The following is a 26,491-nucleotide window of genomic DNA, read 5'->3' as shown; positions in this document are numbered from 1 at the left end:
GATAAGAATACATTACCCATAATAAAACTGAAGCCATTCGTGACGAATTCACCGAGGCGGTGTAAATATTGGTGAGCTTTGCGCAAGCGCATTTCTGTGTTGTTGTTGGTGGCGGTAAGATGGCGACGCTCGGAGATGCATCGGCACCGGGGCTTAATGGGTTAATACAACAGTTCACTGCCATAACGGGTAAATATAGTGTTTTGTAAAACTGATAGCGGTTCGCATTTGGTAAGATACTGTGGTACAAATTAGGTACATTCATGTTCTACAGAAATTGCGCATGGAACTTAAACGGGGCATCACTACCTAGCTAGCGTTACTGCCCCCTCTGTCATGCAAAGGGAAAAGACCTGGCTGAGAGAAGGAGCTAGCTAGCAAGCTAGCTGGCTAAGGATACAACCATAGCACTTACTGGTTGTTATAAAGAATTGGGTATATGGGGCTCCATAAAAACCCATACTTGACCCAAAGTAGATGAAACTAACGCATTTGATATCTAGTTTATCGTTGTACACTACATGACTGCAACTCCATCCTGACAGTGTTGCGTTTCTCACAGCCCTGTCTATTGACGTCGTTGTGTGCAACATATTCCTGCAAATATGAAGCTACGTTAGCTAGTAAGCTCACTCAGGCTCTTCCTAAGCGAGTCCTGGAGAAGCAGATATGTCTTGCTGAGTGCATGTTATTGGTCAGGACATGTAACGTTGTAAGCAGAAGTAGCAAACGTTACTGTATCATCAACCTGTTTGCAACTTTTTAACCCTCTTAACCCTTAACGTTAGATCGATCTTTAAGCGAGTTCCCATACCATCCAGTCAACCAACAATATGGCGGTATAAGGCAGAAATTGTACCAATTATCCTGTTTCTGTGTCTGAGATTTAAGTGAATTTAGTCGTGTAGGAATGTATGGATAATGATAACAAATTGTGTGCTCTTCAAAATGGGGGTAATTTCAGGTGACTTCTCAATCTTGTGCATGTGTCACGTACAAGTTTCACTTTGTATTATCCAAAACCTGAGACCAAGAGGCCTGTAACTGTAACTTGGAAGACGAGCATGTCAGCTGTTTAACGCATGCGCAATGATAAGGACCCTCGTGGAGCGCTTGCTGTTAAGAGTTATTGTCAGGTTAACAAAAGTCCATCCTTGTTTTAGCTGCTCAAAGATTGCCATGAAATGTACTTTTGTATTGATGAATTGATTTGATGAATTGATGATAGATTATCTGATTGGTTTCCCTCATCTGAATACAACGTTTTTAAAACATTGCACCTGGCTGTGTAGAAACATCATGAGGATGTTTTTGCTTTCGTTATTATGAATGTGTACTATCTCACTTTCCACAGGGGCCACAGAAAGTGTAGGGAAGCATATGCTGGAAGCCTGCAACAATAATTTGGAGATGGCGGTGACCATGTTCCTGGATGGAGGTGGGATTGCAGAGGAGCCCAGCACCAGCTCTAGTTCAGCAGGGGCTTCGAGTCATCCAACTCACCCCGCAGAGTGAGTTAATGAGTTGGGCAACAGACAACCCCCTGTGTTAATATGTATGTTTTTACATTTTTGATAGGAAATTGGCTTTTTCACACACCCAAACCTAACTGCGTTTTAGGGGGTATATAGTTTACCTGTGCCTGATCTTCACTTCCTTTTCCTGTGCTAATGTGAGTGTTTCCACAGAGACGACGTGCGAGCACCAATCCCACAGAAGCAAGACATACTGGTAGAGCCAGAGCCATTATTTGGAGGTAACTGCAACATGTTGAATTTCCCCTTGGGGATCAATAAAGTATCTATCTATCTATCTATCTATCTATCTATGTTCATGCTCTTGGCAAGAGCTCCTTAGTCTGTACAAACAGATTCATAATATCCCTCTACCCCCCCAAAACAGTACCGAAACGACGAAGACCAGCCAGATCGATTTTTGATGGCTTTCGGGACTTCCAGACAGAAACCAGTAAGAGACTCTCCCTGGCTGTAACTATTTGAAGTGCCACATTTTTAAACTGCACAATTAGTCATTTGGAGGTGCTTTGCTGACAGTCTGTTTCTTCATCTTTGAGCAGTCAGGCAGGAACAGGAATTGAGGAACGGCAGCCCGATGGACAAGAAGCTGAGTACACTGGCTGACCTCTTCCGTCCACCTATCGAACTGATGCATAAAGGGAGCTTTGAGACGGTGAGCCATTCCGATGTTTACCAGTAGAGGGGGTAATGATACTTTTATGTCACTGTTGTGTTCTGGTTGCCAAGTGTAGAGCATGTCCAAACTCATTCTTTGTAAAGCCATATTCTTAAATATATGTTAAGATCATGTAAATGTATAAGAGAGAATATTAAACATATTTTCCAAATGACATATATTCCATGTTACTGCGTTGTTGCTGTTTATGATCTATAAATTATGACAAGTAGTAATGTTGTCTTGACTCGGTGTTACTTACATGTCTGTTACTGTAGGCAAAGGACAGTGGACAGCTTTCCAACAAATGGCTGATGATCAACATTCAGAATGTGCAGGACTTTGCCTGCCAGTGCCTAAACAGGGATGTATGGAGCAATGATGCAGTGAAGTCCATCATTAGAGAGCACTTCATATTCTGGCAGGTGAATATATATATATATATATATATATATATATGTGTGTGTAAATATATATACAAACGTCATCACACCTTTTCACTCACAAAAACACAAAAACACTATAAATGACTTCTCTGATTCTTCTCTTGTGTCCTTAATTGCATTCACAGGTTTACCATGATAGTGAAGAAGGGCAGAGGTATATACAGTTTTACAAACTGAACAAATTCCCATACATCTCCATATTGGATCCCAGAACAGGTGAGAGAGAGCTGACCCATTAGTTCGTCGGTGATATGTTGTTTACTCTTAATTCTGCTTACTAATACTTTCAGGACTTTCCACTGTGATAGATACACATGGATCTTTGACTAGCTCAGAATGAAAAGGTGTGATCAATAATGTATACGACCGCAGTAACCTTTGAGTTTTGTGACTGATAGGTCAAAAGATGGTGGAGTGGAATCAGTTGGACGTGTCCTCATTCCTAGACCAGGTGACGGGGTTCCTGACCGAGCATGGACAGCTGGATGGGCTGTCCTGTCAGCCCCCTGCAAAGAGAGCACGCTCGGTAAACCTTCCCCCTACTCACCGCCCTCCAGTAACTGTTACGCTCTTGTACAAATTCAAACAGTGTTACTTCAGTCGAACTGACTGCATTAATAGGATATTGTGGAGTGTAGGAGTGTGTGCTTTTCTCAATAATAGACACATACACACTGACAGAGTAGCACGCTAATGCATACATGTGAATAATCAGAATTGTTCGAGTACATAAACTGCTCCCTGTTAAACTGTATGTGGGTAGTTTAACTATCAGGTTAAGCGCTTGGCATTATCCATATACATGTCCGTGTTCTTCAAAATATGTGTTGGATAATTGCATGTTATTATTAATGAATGTTATTATTAATGACTAGACTTAGCAGTCCCTTGACATTTGGATTAAGTGCCAAAATAATTTGTGTTTGCACAAAAATGTTCAGTCATTTTCATCCTCATTATGACTTTTCATTTTAAAACTACACCACTTAAACACATATTAACAAAACATCACATCAACACAATTTTACTGTGGGCAGAAAACTGGATCATAATAGGACAGTTTGTAATATGTTACAGTTGTGATGTTGGAAAAAAAACACAGAATGATCATAAGATTAATAGAAATGGTGAGTATTTGAAATGTAGGCCAAATTCCCATCAAACATAAATGTAAAAAATATTGCTGACCTGGTTGAACTTATTTAGGAGAGGAAATACTTCAGATATGCATCAAAGTTAGTAACAGGATAACAAAATGTCCATACATGATTTGAACATCATAATAACTAGGGGTGTAAAGGTATACATATTTATACCGAACCGTTTAGGTACAAGATGCAATAATACAGATCTGTACCGAATGTTCCAAATGCAGTCCTTAACAGTAATCAACAGAAGGCTTTTTTGTGTGTGGACCATGTTTCAGATTGGAAATTCCCACACAAATATACGTCAGTTTAGACAATTTACATCAAAAAACATGACACCTTTTCAAAATACTATTCTCATTGTGCATTAGCAATATTGTCTATGAGTTTTAGGATAGGATCACAGGCTTAGCTGTAACTAAAATTGGCCGCACCGTGACTTCAAAACCGAGGTACACAATGAACTGTGATTTTTGTGTACCCTTACACCCCTAATAATAACTGATATAGTTGTGAAACTACCCATGTAAATAAGGGGTTGTTGAGTTAACCATCAACAGACTGATCTGACGCACCTAATTGTTGTGTGTCACTACCTTGATCCCATTTCAGACACATATGCAGATGAATTTATTGTAGTACTTTAGGATCTGTGTCTAGTTTAGGTCATTAAACAGCAACAGTTTTTCTGATAGCATTGTGTCCCGTTTATCAATACAAACGTGTTAAACAGGTCATACTTATTTATGCAGAAGTAATAACATTTGAACCCAAATGAGCCCTAGTTTCTCTACTGAACAAAAAGTTGAAAAGTTCCGAATGTGCAGAAATACTATTTTAACATTTCAAATAATTCCTGAAGTGTAAGAAAGCTTGTAAACTCAATTCAGATAATGAACAGCAGTAGACCGATAGTGGTGTTGTTGGAAAAATGTTGAGCCCCGTGCACTAGTCTTAGACAGTCAGCCACAAATGAACTCACTAAACCTATGACTCATAGTGACACCTCCATGATGTTCTTCTGTGTCATCACTCCTCTCTGTTCCATCCACTTCACACTCTCAGGAGAGTCTAATTGATGCCAGCGAGGACAGTCAGCTTGAGGCGGCTATTCGGGCCTCGCTACAGGAGACCCACTACGAGTCTGCCGCAGACCGGCCAGACTCGCGCTCCGACGACGACTCTGACGCGGAGCCTTTCTCTGACAGCGAAGGCCTCATTTCGGTGGACGGCTCCGACGACGAGGGCAGGGCAGGCGGCGAGGACTCATTGGACGGTCACCAGTCGCCTTCTGCTGCCCCTGCCCCGCCCACAGCCCCGCCCACCAGGCCAGAAAGCCCCGTCCAACACAGGAAGTCCTCACACAAAGAGTCGAGTCACAGGAAAGAGGAGAGCAAGAAGAACCACCTTGAGCCCAGCGCATCGAATCAGCAGACCAAGTCCAGCTCAAACCAGCGGCACCATGGGGAGAACAACCACTTTTCACCAGACCAGCACACACAGCTCCCCGAGACCAGCGCCAGTAAACCCGACGACAACGGTATTCCATGGCTGATAAACTTTTACATTGGGTCATAGGTTCAGGGCAGTGTCATTCAGTGTCGCCCAGGGATACATTTGTTTTAATTGGGTTCTGTTTTGTAAATCCGATTGAAATGAGTGGTCCATATTTGTTTAATTGACTGTGGCTGTACTATACACTTATTTATGACTACAGGCCCCAAGGCACGACTCATGTTGCGATACCCAGATGGACAAAGGGAACAGATAACGCTGTCTACCAAGGCTACGCTAATGGTGAGTGCCCGCAGTTCTAAGCTCTATGTTCCAAATCAAAATGTTATTGCAATATGTCACTCGGTTATCATAGTTATTTTGTACATGAAGCATCTTTGTTTTTCGAGTGAATGTGAGGTATTTGACTTGTAAAGTGCTTTGAGATGTAGAGTAGAAAAAAAATCTGTGTAACTACTGTCCATTTAACATTCCACTGTTAAACGTGGTATATTTCAATGTGTCTTTCTGAAAATAACATCCATACAATTCAGTTCATTTTTTTCTAAATCTCAAATTTCTCCCGTTTCTGTCCCCAGGTCCTGGTAAGGCATGTGCAGGCCAAGGGTTACCCTAATGAACGCTTCGAACTCGTCACCAATTTCCCCAGACGGAAACTTGCCCACTTGGACTATGACATCACACTGCAGGAAGCGGGACTGTGTCCGCAGGAAACTGTTTTTGTGCAGGAGAGAAATTAGACCCCACCCCCTCTCTCTCTGCTAGTTCATCCACATGCCCCATTCCTCTCCTCCCTCTGATCTGGACACAGCAATCTCTTTAAAGGCCTGAGAGGACTACAAATGTATAGAAGCCCCACTTTGTTTGGCGTTCACCCTCAGTCACTTAATGCACATAAGCCTGATTGGGTCAAGCGTTGCCAAAACCCATGGTGTAACGTTACCAATCGGAGTCGAGTACTACTCATAGATGAGTAATGGAAGTTGAATGGAAAAAGGTGTTAAGGTTTGGTATCTGAGATTATGATGGAACAAAAGATACTGTCTTTTTAACCCTTTGTACCAAGATGTCACAAACATTTGAACTTGACATAGGATGGAGGAGATTGAGCTTTCCCCATGGCCTACAGCCAACACTGATGTCTGCGTCAGGCTAATACCAAAAGAGGCTGGGTGGTCCTACAAAAAGGTATTTAGAGGATAAACCCTCAATTCTAAAACCTGCACTGTACAAAGATGGTGTAGAGGTTGACATTTAGTCATAGTGAGTTTGTCTTTCTTTTTTTTCTTCCTTTTTTATATTCTGTATCATTTCCAAAAAAATGTTGATTCTCAAATATAATCATCAAACAAAGGGATTCTCGACTGTTAATAGAGTTGTTTTTCAGAATCTTTAATTTGCCAAGTATTGGAAATATAATTATATCATTTCGTACAGGTGTCAACATAAATATTGGTCCAGTAAAAAGATCTGAAATGATATGCATAAAAAAAAATATAAAATAAATGTAGACTACACACAAACAAACTAAAGGTGAATAAGTGCTCAGACAACAGTAGACATGACCAGTAGTTTGCAGCAAGGGAGTTGTAGAAGGGTCCTTCCTCCGGGGGATTTGGACTTGGGGAAGACCAGGGGCAGATGTGGCGATTAGTTTGAGTGTTTTTCTCTCTCTTTTTCACCGGTTGTAGCTTATATTTATGTTCAAAGAAGCAGAGCTGAAGCAGGCATAGATGGAGGCTGTGATGATGTACTCTATCATGGCAATGTAGAACTGAGCCAGCAGTGTTTGTGGCAACCCAAATGCCATGAGTTGTTAAAGGAATTTGGGGATCTTCATTACTTCAGTAAAGTGTCTTGGATCCTGCGGAGTGGTGGTGCCCAGGAGTTTGTGAAACACGGCCCTGCTGCCCATAGAACCGTGAATCTCCAGTGGGGGCAGAATGGTGTGTTTCCTTTCTAAAAATCAATGATTGTCTCCATAGTTTTATCTGTGTTACGTGTTGTTATTCAAACTTATCAGCCATACCAGCCTGAAATGCTGAATTGTGTTGGATGAATGAATCAACGCTTTTCATGACCCTGAATTCCTTGACAAACTAGCTACCCAGCACCTGCCAAAGTAGTCTGCTTTATATTTGGCATATAATTATAAACCTCATATAACTCACTAACTTGGTTCATATTCACATGAAATATTGTAAACCAGTCAATTAATTTCCTTTGCTCCATCTACATTTTTTCCCTGGAGCTCACATTAAAATGATGGTAGAGGCGCTGTCATAGCTAATTGGGTCATTTTATTTACTGTTCTGGAAGAACTTATACCTCCATCAAGGTAATGTTTTCAGTCTGTTTGTCTACAGAATAACACAAACCACCACAGCGATTTCCAGCATTTCTTTTTTTACTTTGTTTTTAACCTTGCAAGAAGGGGTATTGTATGCCTCTACACTGGCATGCAGCATTGTTTTTGGGTTGTCCTTGCATATGTCTGTCCATTTTATTATTCTGAATTCTGAACGCTACATATTAATTGACCACCTAAATCTAAACATCAAGGTCACTGTGACCTCATGTACATTTTATTATCGTAAACATGATATCACACCTTGGGAATTTCTTCAAATGTGGTAGACGTTCACTTTGGCTCAAATGAACTGATAATGGTTGTAACAATGCACTCAAGTCACGATTCGATGCGATTCACGATTTTAAGTTTATGATGCGATTTTCTCACAATTTATTTAGTTGAATAAACTGCAGTCTGTTAGTTAATATGTCTGACCGGGGTGAGGGGCATATGGGGCTAGTCAATGATATAATTATTATATTTATAATATTATATTGTTATATAAACTACTGATATAAAAAGAAAAAATATAGTAGCCTATTTCTGATTATTTATTCATGACAGCACACATTATGCAGATATTATAGGCTAGGTGCGGTCACTATTAAGCTATTATACAACAGCTCTTTCTACCACTTTCTGTCTCTGATTCAGCTGAGGCCTGAACATATTGTAAACAATGAAGCCAACTTCATCATAGTCTACTGGTTGACTGTTTAGCAGTGTTGTAGGCCTAGGACTCGAGTCTGAGTCATGAGATAAATTTAGAGACTCGTAACTTGACTTGGACTTGGGTCTCTTTTTTTGTAATGTCATTAGGCTATAATTGTAATGTCATTGGAATATTATTTGGTATAGGATTTTAATATCTAAATTATTTTTAGTATTAATATTAGTGCAATGGAGTGTTACTGCTTCATGTCATAGGCCTACATCACACATCACGCCATCTTCCTACAATAACGGACGTTAACTTTAATGGCGCCAAATGCCTGGAGACATGAATGCCCCGAAGGTTGTCAGTTTTGCAATAGTGACTCGACTGGGACTTGACTCGAATGAGTAGTGGACTCGACTCGGACTTGACTTGGATTTTTTTTTAATGACTTGGACTTGACTCGGACTTGAACACTGGAGACTCGAACCTGGACTCGGACTCGAGGCATAGTGACTTGACTACAACACTGCTGTTTAGTGTCCCCACGTGTGTTTAAGTTAAGTGATACTTTTTCTCCTTGGGACAGACCCTTTACTCTTTGTCTTTGGTAAAGTTGAACATAGCTCGACAATGCAAGAGCTTAAGAGTTATTATTTATTTATTTAATTTTGGACAACGTGCATTGCGATTATTTTTTTTCTCAACCGGTTGTAATTTCACACATGTAAATTGATTTTTAATACACGATGCATTGTCACATCCCTAGAACTGATGATGGTCAAATGTCAAGGTCACATGTCATTGTTGTTACAGTTTTTCTCAGTCGCTTTGGTGCTTTTCTCACATCACTATTAACATTTGCACAGCAGTTATTGCAATTATCAAAACAATTAGTGCAAACTGCAAAACCTAGTGGATGACCTGCAAAAGCACGTCACTTGCTCAAAATGGATAGTCCATTCCTCAAAAGCAGGTATTCATGTCTAAAACTGTCAGTGTCATCAAAATGAGAAGTCTTGACACCATCGTTTATGAACAAGATAGTCAAATGGCTTTGTCATGTTTTCTTTATGACAGTTCTCTCAGTGTTTTCCAATGCAAAAAAAGGTCAGAACTCGGTGACACTACCTGAACATGCTCAAGACAGCACTATACAGTACTTGTACAGCCATTTGAAAACTACAGTAAAGTTACACATTGCTGTAGTTAGGTGAGTAAGTGAGTACAAGACACTGAATACGTACATTTTTACTGTATGCTCTTTGCAATTCTACAGCATTGTGACAGAATTTGATAACTAGTTCAACAATTTTGTATGTAATGACTCAAGCAATGACTTTTCAGTATAGTTCATTTTGACTGACATGACATAAGCAAATTATAATGTTAAAAAACAGCAGAGAATTGTATGAAAGCAACTGATACATGTCCAAAAGTATTTGCAATTTGTTCAGAGGAAGGAGAAATTGCTACTATGATGTGCATAAATGACTAAATGTTGTGGAGGTTGAACTAATAGTTATGAGAATTTTCATTCTGATCTGAAAAAAGCACCAAAGTGACTGAGAAAAACTGTAACAGGATCATCTTGGGGGAATTTCTTTAAATGTAACACAAAGGTCATATTCACTGTCACTTCTCCAAAATGCACGTCAGACTTAAACTTAACATTGGATACCTTTCAGGAGATTTAAGAAAGACAAGGGAGATAATAGGCCTACCATATTGGGCAGTTAATTTAGGCCATGGCAACTAGTTTTCTTCTTAAATTAACACCTTTTTGGGAAATTAGCTTGTTTGCCATCAAGATAGATAGATAGCCTACCTTACCACATACTGTTCTCTTATCCATGCGTGAAATAACATAACCTGGTTTAGCATAATTCTTGAAGTGGGTTAGGCTACATTAGCCTATAGCTCCCTTTTTGCTATAGGCTAGCAGGTGTCACTCACTTCCAGAAAATTATCTTTTATCATAACAGATGTATTTGATCTTGTATTCAGTCATTCAGCCTATTTAAATGAAAAGTAATCCCTCTGCAGTTTGGAATCATTGTGTGCACCAAATGAACATGGACCAGAGAAATTAAAGGAAAGAGTTGCTTGAGGAGATCAGAAAGGAAATTAAAGGCAAGCATGTTAAAGGTAAGGACAATCAGAACCTTTCCAAGCACCTTCATGTTATGGTGACTATAGCTGTACATATTATTAACAAGTTTAAGGTGCATGGGCTGTAGCTAACCTTGCTGGATGTGGCTGCAAGAGAAATATTTACCCTAGACTGAACAGAAAGATAACTGGAAATTAGAAGACAAAGAGCCAAGTAAAACTTCGAAGATGAACCCCAAGGTCAAGGTAGGCCTACATCAGAGTCTAATCACAACATTGGTCACGTTTTGAACAATAGTGGGCTCCTTGGAGGAATCCACTGACGAACAGAAGAAAAACACAAAAAAATTGAATGGAATTGGATAAAATGCATATTGTCAACTCAAGTCATTCTCGGAGTAATGAAACAAAACTGTGCAACACAACACACAAAACTGGATCTTTTTGGGAAGTCATATCAGCTTGATGTTCACAGGCCAAAAAAAAAATTTGGCGCTGGTTTGTTGAATCTGGCCCAGGGTGCCTTTAATCTGTGCAGGGCACAATTACACGTGCCACATGTACCTGTCGACTGATGCAGGAGTCTCATTCAGAGCTCATTCTCATTTCCCTTGCCATTTTCATAAAGTGTTACTATTTGTTACTAAAGTCTGAATTGCAGTAATAGAGAAAAATTGAGGCTTTTTTGTGGAAGAGTAATAATTTCAATTGAAAAAATGAAAATTGTCCTGCACCTGCCAGAAGGTGGGATGTGCAATAACTGATTGCTGAGAGTAATAATTTCAGCCACAACTGTAGGTGTTTTTTTTTATCAATTGTTGAGTCAGGAACAAGTGTTTACTCAAGTATGATAATTACTTTAAACTGGTGGCATGGGACATGAAATGGAACTCATCAGGTCATACAGCTATGAAACAAAGGGTATTTTTTCTGCCCCAAAACAAACTGTCCTCTTTTTAACACTGCTGTTTGTCGCTATGCTGCCATGACAAGAATAGTGTTTCAAAATTCTTAAGGTGATACATTTTAGGGCAACCACATGGTTCCATGTTTTCTGATTGGATGATCATGGCAGTTTGCCTATTGATGATTAAAGTTATCCAGACAAAATATCAGTGGGAATGTGCTAGAACCATACTGTAATACTCAGAAACGTTGTCCAGCAACATTGCTAAAAAAATTGCCTTGTGTAACATTAGTTGTGTACATAAATATATTAAAGGGTGGAAGTTGTCACAAACCAAACTGTCATGTTTTAATACTAGAATAAGAGCACAGCAATGGGAAATATTTATCTAATGATTCACCTGGTTAGATAGTGAGATAATTCATTAATTTGTGGTTCAAATCGGAGCATAAGAAATCAAGAGCTTTGGCCATGCCAGATGGAGGATTAACCTTATAATATAACTGAGGAGGATACATGCCAAATGGATTTATATATTGTAACATGCCACAACCAAGCATGTTCAAAAACTATCCTTCAATGTATTCCATCCCCCCCCCCCTCGAATATATAAAATGATTAAAATGTGCTACTGTCCAACTACTATCCATGATTAAAATGTGCTACTGTCCAACTTGATCTAACTACACTGTGTAGCCTACATAATCTGATTTTAATATGTAGGTTACAGATATGTAGGCTATATTTAACATTTATTTTCTATTTGGTCTGTTATGAAATCATGCCCATTTAAGCACAGCTCAGTTTTAAGAAACTTAAATACATGCATGCTTAGCATTTTGTGAAAAGAAATCATTAAGGCTACATTGACAAACATGAGCTGCCTGTATATTCTCTGATTCTAATATTTACAGATATCTAGGCGATGTAAGCACAGCTCAGTTTTAAGAAATGCAGCCGAAAGACCATGTTGAATTTTGCTATAATTTATTTCAAAACCGGATTACTCTGGAACAGCTAACTATACACGGGAATGCATTACACCTTTGTGTTCGGTAAGGTCTGCTGTTTATTCTGATATATGGTTTGTCATGTGTTGCGTGAAGTGGAGTGTGTAGGCATACGATATTCCACCGAGACGAATGGATGTGGAGATGGGCGCAGAGAATAATTATTAAATCTCTTGAAGTTATTTTTCTCGCGAACTGTTTATTACAGCAAACAGTGGCTAGCTAGCACCGTTTAAAAGCTGAGAAAAGGCTCTTTCATGTGACACATGTGTGATGAGTAGCCTACTTCTCGAGGAGTTCAACAGAGAAGAATGGGTGAATTTGGACGCACTTCATGCTTGTAGTGAAGTAAAGATGAAGCGCTGCATGCTGCGCAGGAGACTGCGGCTCACTGGTAGTTATTATAGGTAACTTAAAATCAGCGCGATTTACCCTTATAGGCTACTGCACATTACAAGATCTGTACGAGATGATCCGCAGCACTAAAGTGAGAAATGATTTTTAAATTAGTTAAAACTCTTTGTGTAGCGCATGTGAGCGCTTTTTTCCCCATTTCAACCTGAATATTGGTGGGGACATTTCAGTCGTAATTTGACATTGGTGGGGACACGTCCTTCGGTCTCCACGCAAATCTACGCCCCTGTGATGTATTCAAAGAGGCTTTACCACTCTGACAGCATTGTGCTAGGCTGTGGTGGTTGTTGTGAAAGCTTGTTGTAAAAGCTTTTCAAACAGGACCCCTTTAATTTCCTTTTTGGATCTATTTGTGTATTGCCCATGAAATAAACCTTTTCTTCATGAAAATAAGTTTAAAGAGGAAAAAATAAAATTAATTTGAGTATGTCTTTACATGTATACATGTAGTATATCCTTGTTTCTAACCCCAAGGTCTGTTGTTTTCCCTGGTGACAATCTTCATTGGAGCACACATACTTGACTAGGTCTGTGAAGCAGCATGTCTTTGTCAGCTCTTGCTCCACTTAGTCTTTTATCTCAGTGTTGAGTTTGACCCACAGAATTGAGCCAAGGCTCGCCTGCTGAGATGAGTCAGCAATAATGAGTTGGCTACCTAATGCTTTGGGAGGAGCACAATGTTTTGTGTATCACACAGGGGGTTCCATGGGTTTGACGATACATACATTTCAATCAAACATTTCAGCAACAAAGGGACTTCTTTGTCTTGTGCAGTTGGCCACCTGATATATAATACCTGCACACTCCATAATGATGACATACTAATAAGCGTATATTAGAAAATTAAAGAATGATGTAACAGAAATTAGAAGAAAACTTTGTTGGGGGTTTCCTTTGTTAACATTAAATGGTGTATAGCGAAGATTGATGTATGGTCCTTGTCATGGACTTGTAGCTTTTCTTTCAAAACAAAGAGGAATCTGTTCAGTATTTCTGGGAAATAATGTGATTAAGAACAGTGATTTACTGTACCTGCATACTTGACCCCAACTTTTAACGGGAAACTTGAGCACGAAAGCACACAGGATACCTCTTTATTGTTGATGATCTCAACTAATGTTTGACTTTCACAGGTCAAGTGCAGTTTCAATGTTGAACTATGTTGATCTGAATGAAAGTGTTCTTCAGTTGGCCAATACCAAGAGAGTTGTTTTTCCCAGGGCACTGAGAGAAGACAATGGGTGTCATTCAGTATTTGCCAATGGCCTAGAAAATGTGTTTCAGTAAAAAAAAAAACAGTGTTTTACTTAATACTTTTTGATAGCTTGTTTAAGTGGACTAAAAAGCCTCTACTCTACTCCACTCTACACTAAACACAGCTGTGCCAATATGATGATGGTCTTTTTAACCATGATTATTTTGAATAAGTGATGGAACAAAGACCTCAGGTTTTATTTGGAGAAAGTGACAAACACTATGATCTTCTGTGTTCAGTATGATATAGTGTGTTTTCTCAGGTCAGGTCTAGGCAATATAGTGCTGAAATTAGATTCAACAAAACAATCTGCATCACATTGCTTCCAGGAGTTTGTTTACCACCTTTTTTCTGCTAGACCAAATATTTACAGATCTAAATTTGCAGTGATTTGACACTTTTCTTTTCAAAGGACCTATGATATCATCTCCCAGAAGAGGTGATGAGGTGATCTTAGAGATGGTCTTCCATACAATGGTTGTGCTGTCTCTGACAATCGATTACAAGTTGCATGAAAGCTCCATGAAACAAAATCCCTGCGGGTACAAGGGTCCAATTATTGGGATACACAGAAGAAATAAGGACTATTTATTAAAGTGTCAGAATTTCTTGAAACTGTGGTTGGGCATGGGGCATGAAATGGACCACTTGAAATCAAGTCTTACAGCTACATAACAAAGGGTAGAATTGTATCTGCCCCATAACAAACTGTCCTGTTTCTAACCATGTGTGTTGTCTATCATTACTAATGCCACACTGAGGGCACAGTGTCTGAATTTCTCTCATGGTTAATCAGAGGCATTGAGCTCACAATGCTTTGCACCTGCAATATCGAGAGATGAAGATGCAGACTGATTGAGGGGAGACATATGTAATGATTTACAATGTAAAGACATGACATATTTACACATTATTGTATTTTATGTTATTTTTACATACATATTCAACATACTTTATTAATTCCAGGAAGAAATTAGGACTGGGTTAACCTATCTGTGAGCAGTGAGCAACAAACACACACACACACACAGAGCAGTTTCTCATCTCAGAACTGTTGTTGTGGAGAAAAGTATATTCTTTTACAAAGATTAATGCAGCTGAGCATCAGCATTCATTAGTATTAGATCATCATTAGACATCTGAACCAGCTTACTTCATCTTGTCTTCTCATGTCATCTTGTGCCTGAGAGCACTCATAGGCTCATCCAAAATGCTACAGCACCCAAGTCCTAAGCCAAAGGCAGACTGAAGATGCACTTCTTCCACTTCCACAATAATTCCCTAAAATAGCACTCATAGATGCACATCACCAGGGAGAAGAAAGCAGGCCGGCAATAACTCTTGGAGAAGAATGGTAACAACCAAAGATACTAGAGCTCTGTTCTAGAATCTTTGGTAACAACCAAGCTCCAGGAGATGGGTCTCGCATGGAGCGTGGCACAGCATGCGGCACAAGGTTGGGAGAAATGGAGAGATCTTATTGCAACACTCTTTCATATTTGAAAGATGTATTGTTAAGGATTGACTTATTGATCTTTATTTGTTGTTGTTGTTAATTTTGTTTTTCACAGCCTGACCATGGCATTGTTGTTATTTGGCACAGGGGATGAAAGTAAGAGGTAATCCTGCAGCTGTTCAAATAGACAGGCCAATGACCCCAAATTACTTGATACACACATCCTCTGTGACCCCCTCAAGAATCAGAGAGAAGCCCTCTGTTAGTCCTACAGCGCACCACTAAGCTAAACACAGCACAGGACTAGTACTCATGGTGTTTATGTTGGTGCATGGTCAACTGGTAAATAATAAGGTAGATCTTTTCATTGGAGCCTGGATCCAGATGGAGACATGTCATATAAGAGGTAATCATATATCTCATTACCTTGACCATGTGCTGAGGGTCTATGTTTCAGCCAAAAGCTCCTGTCTACTTCCACCTCTCCTCTTCACCCTTCCTAGAAGCCAGTTAATGTGTGACTGTAGTTTGCAGTTGCAGCATTAGTTGGAACACCATAAAAAAACAATTCTGAGTGTGACAGTGAGATAATACAACAGTAATCATGAAACAATTAGTCAAATAATCTTAATGTAAGTTGTGCTAATGCAAACGCTTAGTTGCACTTGTTAAAAAAAAATCTGAATCTTGAGCTCATCTGGAGGAGAGAGTGACGGAATCATTGATTGTAGTTCCCTGGTTGTACCTTAACCTGCAAACAGTCTGCAAATGTACCCCAGGTCAGTTGCTTGTGCAACATGGGAATTCTGTCTTGGCCAACTGCTCATAGTACAACTCAATAGTGAATGAAAATTAAATAGGTCTTTTGAGGATAACTATTTGGCATAAGCATTATCCTGTTTGCGCTCAATCATGAACAATCTTTCCAAGAAGACCACAGCAGTGTACACCCCGAATTAATGTGATTCAAATCTTACAGGTATATTAAAACTCTTGCTTAAAGCAATGGCCAATTTGTATTTTGGGGGAGTTGAATGTATTGTAATTGGGTCTGTCTGTGTGTCTGCATTTCACATTAACTTAAAAACTCTTTTCACAGAAGGTTATCATCATATCTTGAACCCCCTACATGATGATCCAAATGCAGGAATCTTTTCACTTTTGGACATTTTGCAATTTGACATTTACTTTCATTAGTATTTATGTTTACACTTATAATATGTATCCAGCCAAATGTGGCCTATGACAATGGTGGACTCATGGGTGGTTACCTCACTTCATGCTGATTAATTATGAGTGCAGGCTGAAAGGTTAAAGGTTATGTTTGACCAGTGGGATGGACTTCACTGTCGCTGACTACTGTCCTCTGCACAGTGCATATCTGTACTACAATCAATCTAAACTGTGTAGGTGATATATCTTTCTAAAATCAGCCAAAGTGTGAAACCCTGAATTACACAACTCACTAGGCCTGATGTTGAACTTGGCTGCACACTTTCCGAAAGGAACACATATGACATGTTTGAGAAGGACAATGCTATTCTGTTATTGATACTTTAGATGTTGTAATGCTGGGTATTCAACGAATGTGTTATCAGTAGATTCTTTCTTGAATGATAAGAGTGTACTTTTAGTGCTGGTATGAGAAACCTAATATTGATTCTGCACACAACACAAATGTGTGTCACTCAGTCCACGGGTTATCTAGCAAAGCAATGCATATACTTCAATGGGAAAAACGTGCTAGCACAACACATTAAACTTTAGATGTATCGCCTAAGAGTGGTAAGGAAACTCACCTCATTAAAAAAAAGTACTCCAGAATGAATTGTGAGAAAATGCTTACATTTATTTAAATGAAATTAAATTCTATTTTCTAATCATATTCAGTAGGTCCACCCACCCATCACAGAGAGTGCTATCGTGTGGTAGCCTAGATCATCTCATAATTGCGCCATCCATTGGAAAATCCCGAGCACTAGGCAGTCAGCCCTTGGCTCCACCTGTCATGTAACTCAGCCTCCAAACGCTCTCCGCTCTATATAAACCCATGTCTCCCCACATTCGACCTGCTCAGTGTTTTATCGAAACACCACCCAGCTGCCAGCATGCATACATTCCTACTGTGTGCGCTTTTGGGATGCCTAGGTAATGTACAAAATTACAATTCAAACTATTGGACAAAACCCTTGAGCTTGTATTATATGGATTAGATTAAATTAGATTCAACCTTATTGTCATTTTGCAGAGTTGCAAGTACAAGTACAAAGACGACGAAATGCAGTTTGCGTCTAACCAGCAGTGCGTGATATGCGCAAAATGTGATATACAAAGTATAGGCAGGTGGTGCATAAACAGTATAAGATATATAAGATATTGAGCTTGTATTCTATAACGGCTACATCTAGTTTATAAAGCACATCAAAATAACTTATTCGACTCATATCCTGCATAATGTATTTTTTTTTATCACAGCTTCTGCTATGGCAGCTCCCGCAGACGTCAAAGTGAGATGGTGCACAAAGTCAGAGGCAGAGCTGAAAAAGTGCAACGACCTTGCCAAGACAGCGCAGTTGGTCTGCGTAAAGCGCGAGGGGTCGGATGAGTGTATCCGAGCTATCAAAGTGAGACGTGTGACAAATAAAATTCAAGGCATTATGTGGTTATAGCCTACAGTACAATAGCCACGTTTCCAATGTGAATTGATATTAACACGGGCTGTAATACAACATTCTTCTCTGTGTGTAAGTTGTTCAGCAATTGAATCTGCCTCTCCTAACACTTTTCTTACGTAGGACAACCAAGCAGATGCCATCACCCTTGATGGCGGAGATGTCTATGTAGCCGGGCTTGAAAACAATGATCTGCAACCCATCATTGCAGAAGATTATGGCGCAAGTAAAATACAATTGTTATATATATTAAAGTCTCAAAATATAGGCCTACTCCTTAGCCTGGCAAAACATCATGCATCTCTCTTCTCTTCTTTGTAGATTCTGACACATGCTACTACGCAGTTGCGGTGGTGAAGAAAGGTGGTGATTTCAATTTCAAGACTCTGCAGGGGAAAAAATCTTGCCACACTGGTCTTGGAAAGTCTGCTGGTTGGAACATTCCAATTGGCACCCTGGTGGCACAGGGACAGATCAGTTGGCAAGGCATTGAGGACAAGCCAGTGGAAGATGGTAAGTGTGCTTAAATGAATAGGGGTGATGAAATGGGTTTTTACACGAGGGTTTAAATTAAAGGGGAACTTGGCAACTATTTCAACTTAATAAACCCGTTTAGAAATCATTTGGATGGTTAAATGACCTGTTCCGGTGAAAATGGTGACTTTCCCCGCTGCGCCTAGCGTCCCCAGGCGGAAAACCAACCTTGCAACATTGAGACTACCGTCCCGGAAAGAGAAGTGAGAAACAAGAAACTCGTTTTAAAGCGTGTTTCTTACCTTGTAACATCCACATAGTTCTGCCAAACTTATGCTAACAGTTCGCTAGCTTGTAAACAAATCCATGTGCTTTATCGTTACCTTTTCACACAGTTTGAAATAGCACAATGTGCAATTTCTCCAGCAGAGGGGGAAATCCTGCCAAGTTTCCCTTTAAGCTTTGTTGGCCAACACATTTTGGTCTATAACATTACACAGACAACACCACCAATCCTAATTAAACTTGATATAGCCTATTTGTAGCCCCACAAGGCTTAAGCGCGGTTCACATTGTACGCGCAAACGGCAGTGCTGCGCTATGAAACCCATTATTTTCAATGGCTTTGATCGCGAAATGTTGCCGCTCTTGCGCTTGCCGCTGTCAAAGTTTAAAGCAGGGTTCACATTGTATGCAGCACGCGCTGCGCTCGACGCTAGGTTGCTCTTGGTTAAGGGTAATAATGTCCCTAAGATTTTTGTTGTGCTTGTTTCCGGGCTCAGCGCAAAATACCTATGATTTGCAGTGTGCTGATTTACCTGTAAGAGCGGCAAAGCGCTGCTTGCATGCAGGCCAGTTCTTGCGCAAGCCATTGAAAATAATGGGTTTCATAGCGCAGTGCTGCCGCTTGCGCGTACAATGTGAACCTGCTGTTTAACTTTGACCGCAGCATGCTGTAAATTTCACATACTTTGATATCTGGGTTTTAACCTCTACTGGGCTTATATACCGACCCAAATAAAGTTTTTATCCATTATCGTTTAACATTGCTAGGCCATGCAGGTGTCTGAATTGATTTTGCGATGGTTAATGTATTTAGACGTTTTGGCTAAACTCCAATAACCTGACTAATCTACTTTACTACAGACATTCAAACAGAACCGGCAATGACGTTTATCACACATTCTTTATTATTCCTGCATAACAAATTGCATTTTATAACTGGGAGTCGGATACTCTCTGGAAGAGAATCCATCGCTGTGTCACTGACCGATTTGTATAGACCTCTGAAATTCGCCTACAAAAAAGCTGCCATCTGGCGATATTTCCTATGGGAGAATAACATGGGGATTTTAAATGATCACAACTGTTAAACTCTCGTGGCGTGGGGACGAAAAAGTCTGAAATGCAGACATTTTTCCAAACACACTTTTGTCCTCTGCCTTCGAGTGGATAGCCTACTGTGATCTCTGGTAAACAGCTTCAGGGACATATTTAGTGATTGATCCGATTGGTCTATTTTGACTTGTTGAAAAAGAAGAAGAATACTGGAATGCTGGTCTCTGACGCCCTTGCATATTATGATTTGAGTTGTTCAAAATAAAATTCTTGCGCTTCACTTATCGTTTAAGTGTGCCTTGGATTTTCATTCAGAATAAGATGAACAACAAACATTTTAGTCTATTGTAGGCTACATATCATAATGACAAACAATCATTCAACAAAAGTTTTCTTGGGAAAATCTTACTTAGGCCTATTTCTTGTTCACTCTCTCTTTATGTGGCTGTCATATCTCAAGTATCCAATGCATTAGGCTATGTGTAGTTCACTCACTTGTATTACATACATAAAAAGTTGCACATAGCTGTAAAGCTTTGCATAGCTTAAAAAAAAAAAAAAAAAAAGGTGCATCCACTTTTGTATTGCTGTTGTTGCAGCTGTGATGGAGTTTTTCTCGGCAAGCTGTGCCCCTGGAGCAAACAAGGACTCCAAACTGTGCAAGCAGTGCAAGGTTGACTGCAGCCGCTCCCACAAGGAGCCCTACTATGACTACCATGGTGCTTTCCAGTGAGTGGAGTTGGACCACATCCATCATTGGAAACATTTCTCTTTTGGTTGATATTATGCTTCTTTAAAATGCTGGGTTAGTTGATTGTCATATACTGTTTTCTGGTGTTTCCCAGGTGTCTTAAAGATGGAGCTGGGGATGTAGCATTTGTGAAGCACTTGACTGTTCCTGGTGAGCCACAGCTGAGAGTTCTGTAACTGACATTTTAATACCAGTTATATTAATTTACTTTTGGCTGTGTAATCAGAACCACGTATACAGTATAATACTTATCTTGTTCACAATGTAAGAGATACTATACTCATGGGGAGATTTTTTTTTCAGTCTGAGCAGAGCACTAAATATTGTCACACTTGTGATCTATCTAATTAGCCTATCATTATATGACTTGTTGAAATGATGAGTGACATGACATAATGGCAGTGCATTCATTGCCCTTGGTGCTTGCAATTCTAATTCTGCCACTTCCTTCTTTAGACAATGAAAAGAATGACTATGAGCTTCTGTGTAAGGATGGCACAAAGAAGAGCATAGATGAGTACAAGACTTGCTATCTGGCAAGAGTGCCAGCCCATGCAGTGGTCAGTCGTAAGGACCCTGAATTGGCCAAACGCATCTTTGAAGTACTAAAGACAATTGAGGTACAGTGCATTATTAAAATATTTTGCACTAAAGAAACACCTAGGTTAACCCAAATGAATTACTCACTTAGTTAATCAAACCAATAACTGAACATTGTTTGCAGTATAGACCCAAAGCAAAATTCTAATTCGTTATTAGTAACTAGTATAGTTGCAGTTGCCATTGTTGTCCATGAAAAGTTTGCATTGGTTGTTTTAAAATGCTTATTATAATGAAGTATTTTGGTTTTATAGACATCCAAACTCTTCTCTTCTGCGCCTTATGAAGGCAAGAACCTGATGTTCAAAGACTCAGCAGAAAAATTGGTTCAGCTGCCCAGTACCACTGACTCTTTCCTTTACCTGGGAGCTGAATACATGAGCATTATTCGTTCCCTAAGGAAAGGTGAGTTAAGATTAAAATTAAATCTCAAGTCACTTACTATGTTATTCTATGCACGCATGTGTTGTGTTGGCTATGGATGTTTACTCTCTGCACAACTGCTGCACCCGCCGGGCTACCATTATACAGCGTCGCCATACTGGTTGTGTATGCCACCAAAGTCAAGATTGTGAACAGATGTGCAAATCAGATTTGGGAGTCAAGTGGTGTTTTATTTGTCAGTGTTATCTCTCTACTGTGAAGGGATATTTATTTGTAACTGTCTGTGTATGGAATATTTGCTGACTAGAATATTATTTTAACTTGTTTACCATCTTGTGAATCTTGATCATTTCAGACACCCCTAGCAGTCCTTCAGATAAAATTAATATTAGGTGGTGTGTCACAAGCAAAGCCGAGGAGGCGAAGTGTGACACCTGGAGTGTGAACAGCATGGACAGTGTCGTCTGTGAATCTGCAACATCTGTGGATGAATGCATCAAGAAGATCATGGTAAAGAAAAGCATATGACATTTTTGAATCACTAGATATTAGTATAGGACAACAAAGTAGAGGATGAGATATTTGCAAGGACTCAAACATAAAAGAAAGGTGATGTTAGCAAGGAAATCAGTAAACACAATTTGAGCTCTTGTTGGAAGAATTGTTCAAATAAATAAGTGCTAGAGGTTAGGTTTATATCCAACCATATGTCTGTCTACAGCGCAAGCAGGCTGATGCCATTGCCGTTGATGGAGGAGAGGTGTTTACTGCTGGGAAGTGTGGCTTGGTTCCTGTAATGGTGGAACAGTACGATGAAGGTATATGTGACATGCCTCACAAGACATTTATAACAGACTTCTCATTCATTTTGTCATTTGAAATAGCCATAAAAATATATACCCTTGTCTTTCCACAGCTCACTGCAAAACCCCTGGTAAGCAATAACCAAATCAACACATCACATATGTATTCTTGACTACTTCCACATGGCCTAATCCTAAAAAACTATAGCTATAAAGATAAGGCTATGATAGATGACACTATCTGGCTCCCTTTCAAAATGACTGTGATTAGAGATTTTCTTAGAAATACTAGACAGCAACCTTGGCAGTGTTCCCATAGACAAAAATTTAACAGCTAAGTAGCGTTACATGTATCATTTTGATGCAAGCAATCATATTAATTATCCAAAGATTCTCATTCACTAATATGGATTAGCACTGTCAGTTGTGACACAAAATAATATTGTTTTTCCCTAATTAGACCTAATAGCAGATATCATAATTTACTAGGCTGTAGGAAAGATGAGAAAGATCATCACATAAATAGTCAAACTGAAAGAGACCCAATTTGTTTCACAGAGTAAGAGTTTTTTTCAGGGTGTTTAGCCATTTCTCCCATAGGTTTCCCTTAAAAACACTAATGGATGGAAAAATCCAGACCCCACTGCCATTATGCTTTTTCATATGAAGATTGGAATCTCCCTTTTCAGATGATTTCTACTGTGACTCTACTCTTGTTTCAGTATTAAGTTGTGCTTCTAAATTAACTGTGAAGCCAAACATTTTTAAGAATCTCAGACATTCCAAAATATTAATTCATCAACTTAATAACCAAGTCAACCATTTATCAACATCATCAGAAACAAAACCACAATAAGAGGGCTCAATCAACACAATTATTTATAGTAGGCGCAACTATTCACATTTTGTTCCTGGTTCTTTTAGTGCACAGTCATGAATGACCTTTGTCCTAACCCTCTAAGGTCCTGCTTCCTCCTACTACGCTGTGGCGGTGGTACGGAAAAACAGTGATGTCACCTGGGAAACACTCAAGGGCAAGAAATCATGCCACACAGCATTGGGTCGTACTGCTGGATGGAACATCCCCATGGGCAAAATCCACAGTACTACTGGAGAATGCGACTTCTGTAAGTGTATTGCCAGATCGGGCATAGATTCATCCAGTTAGTCTATTGTTCATTAAGTCCTCCATTCAAAAGTCCATTCTTTCAGAAATCACTTAAAAGAAACATATGCAGCACCACATGAGGAGACAGCTGTGTAAGACATACAGCATACATGAAGTACCAAAATATACCAAAATTATACAGAAATGAGTAGCAGCATAGCATAATGGGAAAGATTCACAATGCACACAGCACAATAAACTACACAGATCCTTGCTGGAAACAGCTAGAAACCAGCTTTGGTGGTACGACAAGCAAAACCAGCTGAATTACCATTGTAAGCTGGGTAAACCTGCTAGACCAGCAAAACTCTTGCGAAAACATACCTTCAGCTGGTCAATCGTCATAGGGTGATCAAACAAGCTGGTCAACCAGCAAACCACCTTAAGCTGGTCAGGCTGTTATTTTAAGCAGAGATGTCACAGCCTAAGCAAGGCCTTACACATGAAATAAATCAGACAGGAAGGTAACATTGTATGTCATCTTTCGTCAATCATACTATCTGATTAGTGATCAGATCAGTGTTATTAAGCTGTTGTTGTTGTCTATACTGTAAGTGTTATCAATTGTTATGCATATATGCTGTTATGTTTTGTGTTATTTAGCCTAAAAGCTAAAGTTTTTGTTTATTGGTCATATACTCTGTTGTGGAAGTCCATTTAGCATTTGTGACTTTCCAAATCCAGCATCTCATGGGAGATTTGTCTTTGCTACAGATTGGATTGGCTGTCAGCTTTTAATTAACTTCTTTCATACATGTTATTTTCATCACTAGCTAACTACTTCAGTGCAAGCTGTGCCCCTGGGGCAGATAAGAGCTCATCTCTCTGCTCCCTCTGTATGGGAAGCGGGTCACCTGTTGGTGGGGAGAGCTACAAATGTAAGGCAAGTGCAGAAGAATTGTATTACAGCTATGGAGGAGCCTTCAGGTAAGACATCAGACCAGACCATTACCAGTTCTTGTAGTTTTCTATACATGTAATGTTCAAATGTAAATTCAATGTACATAAGTGGTTCTGTGTTTAAATGTACATTTTTAATTATTAGCATTATTTGCCATTGTTTGCATTACATGTATACTTTTTGGATGTGTATTTTGCATGAACCTTCAAAATGTTTCACTCAGATGTCTTGTCGATGGAAAGGGTGATGTGGCTTTTGTGAAGCATACAATTGTGTCTGAGTATACTGGTGGTGAGTGATACATTTGATAAAACTAGTAAATCTTCACAGTAGGAATGCACTGATTTATCGGCCAACATTGTTGTCGTCCAATATCTGTTTTATTGATTGATATCGGCAATTGGCAAATTTACATTACATTTACCAATAGCAGTGGCTGGTGTTTATCTGTTATGTTGCATGAATTCTGTATTAGGTAAATGTTGTGCTATGAAGGCCTGGAAAACTTGAAAATGGTTCAGTTATTTTGTTATGAATATTTTTATTTCCATTCTACTAAAGGGTATTATTAACATCAGAAACTAAATAAACAAACAAAGAAAAAAATATCGATATCTAATATCGAAAATTTCTAAGCCTGTTTTTAAGCTACAACCCCATGTCTTTGTTTTCCAGCAAACAAACCTGCCTGGGCTCAGAATGTACAATCAAGTGACTTCAAATTGATTGGTCCTGGATGCTCCGCTGAGATCGACAAGTATGAGGAGTGCAACCTGGCTTTAGTACCTGCACATGCTGTGGTCACTCGTCCAGAGATGCGAAAAGACGTGGTGGCAATACTTAAACAGCAGCAGGTTTGCAGAGGGCACATGCTAAATGACTGGACATAGACCGGCTACATTTCTCTTTGCATAATGGCTACATTACTTTTACTGAAAGATAAATTGGTGGTATTTGTGCTTGGTTTTTACAAATACTGTGTCTCCTGTTCTAATTTTAGGTGACCCCAACCTCAGCTGACTTTAATATGTTTAAGTCGGCCGATGGAAAGAACCTCATCTTCAAAGACAACACAAAATGTCTCCAGGAAATTCCATCTGGTCAGACATACAGAGACTTTTTGGGTGCTGAGTACATAAAAATAATGTCCTCCCTGAGAGAGTGCTCCAGCAGTATCTCAGGTATCATCTAACAAACACAGCATACCATATCATACTACCAGAGCATATTATGAGTTAAGTGCTTAACGTTTTCTTTCTATGTTTCAGAGCTGGAAAAGGCTTGTACGTTCCATAAATGCCAGCAGTAAGCAGAGGAGGGAGTGTCCAGATCAAAACAGTCCCAGCTCTGACTTCACCTTCATCTTTTTTGGCTTTCCTTTGTAGAGAAAATTGGGGATGGTGTTTCCGTTATTTTGTGTTTTCAAGAAAACATGTCTAACTAAAATAATGATGCGCATGGCTGTTAGTGGTACTGTAACTGTGTTTTTCCTGTCTAACATTTGGCTCTTTTTGGATGTATGTAAAACAAGGGAGAACAAGGACATGAATATCTTTTCTAATCTAACATCTAGTTTGTCTTTATTTGTCATGTAACAAATATTTCTGTCTTGATATTAGGCTGAAATGAATCTCAATCTGATAAAACTACAGTCAATAACATAACCTGATAGCCAGCCATGCTTGTCTAAAGTCATTCAAAGATCAGACAGAATGCAATTCAAATGCAGGAAGAACAAGAATATAAACATGGTCCATCATAACCATTTCTATTACTTCAATAATTGTGAAACAAATATCTTATAATAATAACACTTTATTTATAGCAACAAAGAAAACAAAGCAGCACATAGTGCTTTACATCACAAAAAGCTATTGCAAAACATTTACTATCCGAAGAAAATAAAAGGACATGTATAGCCTACATGTAAATTTCA

General features: G+C 39.3%; 2 protein-coding genes across 3 annotated transcripts; both read left to right on the top strand.

Annotated features, from left to right (window-relative positions):
• The first annotated feature begins 104 nt into the window (after positions 1-104).
• ubxn7 (UBX domain protein 7) lies at positions 105-6,659 on the top strand. Of its 2 annotated transcripts, none has more exons than XM_076294388.1 (11): positions 105-189; positions 1,355-1,511; positions 1,689-1,756; positions 1,903-1,968; positions 2,078-2,190; positions 2,472-2,618; positions 2,765-2,855; positions 3,038-3,165; positions 4,853-5,327; positions 5,505-5,584; positions 5,881-6,659. In XM_076294388.1, the coding sequence occupies exons 1-11, from the start codon at positions 120-122 to the stop codon at positions 6,040-6,042; spliced, it is 1,557 nt and encodes a 518-aa protein (XP_076150503.1). In that variant the 5' UTR covers positions 105-119; the 3' UTR covers positions 6,043-6,659. The 2 variants fall into 2 exon arrangements, with proteins under 2 accessions (XP_076150503.1, XP_076150502.1); XM_076294387.1 differs by having other exon boundaries at positions 107-189; positions 2,075-2,190.
• A 10,889-nt stretch (positions 6,660-17,548) lies between these two features.
• Positions 17,549-26,121, top strand: tfa (transferrin-a). The gene is made up of 17 exons (XM_076294386.1): positions 17,549-17,612; positions 17,940-18,088; positions 18,260-18,362; positions 18,458-18,649; positions 20,548-20,677; positions 20,794-20,849; positions 21,156-21,319; positions 21,554-21,704; positions 22,039-22,193; positions 22,405-22,501; positions 22,600-22,617; positions 23,449-23,613; positions 24,428-24,581; positions 24,779-24,846; positions 25,231-25,409; positions 25,556-25,736; positions 25,824-26,121. Exons 1-17 carry the CDS (start codon positions 17,573-17,575, stop codon positions 25,862-25,864), a joined length of 2,043 nt encoding a protein of 680 aa, XP_076150501.1. The 5' UTR covers positions 17,549-17,572; the 3' UTR covers positions 25,865-26,121.
• Positions 26,122-26,491: the final 370 nt, after the last annotated feature.

Source organism: Alosa pseudoharengus, unplaced genomic scaffold, assembly GCF_046254945.1.
Source record: "Alosa pseudoharengus isolate Yale_2024_CS ecotype anadromous, Long Island Sound unplaced genomic scaffold, YU_APseudo_1.1 YU_APseudo_1.1_scf_2, whole genome shotgun sequence".
Taxonomy (NCBI): domain Eukaryota; kingdom Metazoa; phylum Chordata; class Actinopteri; order Clupeiformes; family Clupeidae; genus Alosa; species Alosa pseudoharengus.
Note: the sequence above shows the minus strand (reverse complement) of the source record. Positions and strands in the feature narration are given on the sequence as shown.

What these genes read in the sequence shown, in the direction of transcription:
- ubxn7 (XM_076294387.1), top strand. Translation starts at nt 120, where the DNA reads ATGGCGACGCTCGGAGATGCATCGGCACCGGGGCTTAATGGGTTAATA. An exon ending in ATAAAGGGAGCTTTGAGACG is followed by an intron (nt 2,191 to 2,471) that starts GTGAGCCATTCC and finishes CTGTTACTGTAG; the next exon opens with GCAAAGGACAGTGGACAGCT. An exon ending in CTGCAAAGAGAGCACGCTCG is followed by an intron (nt 3,166 to 4,852) that starts GTAAACCTTCCC and finishes TCACACTCTCAG; the next exon opens with GAGAGTCTAATTGATGCCAG.
- tfa (XM_076294386.1), top strand. Translation starts at nt 17,573, where the DNA reads ATGCATACATTCCTACTGTGTGCGCTTTTGGGATGCCTAG. An exon ending in AGTGTATCCGAGCTATCAAA is followed by an intron (nt 18,089 to 18,259) that starts GTGAGACGTGTG and finishes TTTCTTACGTAG; the next exon opens with GACAACCAAGCAGATGCCAT. An exon ending in TACTGGAGAATGCGACTTCT is followed by an intron (nt 23,614 to 24,427) that starts GTAAGTGTATTG and finishes TTTCATCACTAG; the next exon opens with CTAACTACTTCAGTGCAAGC.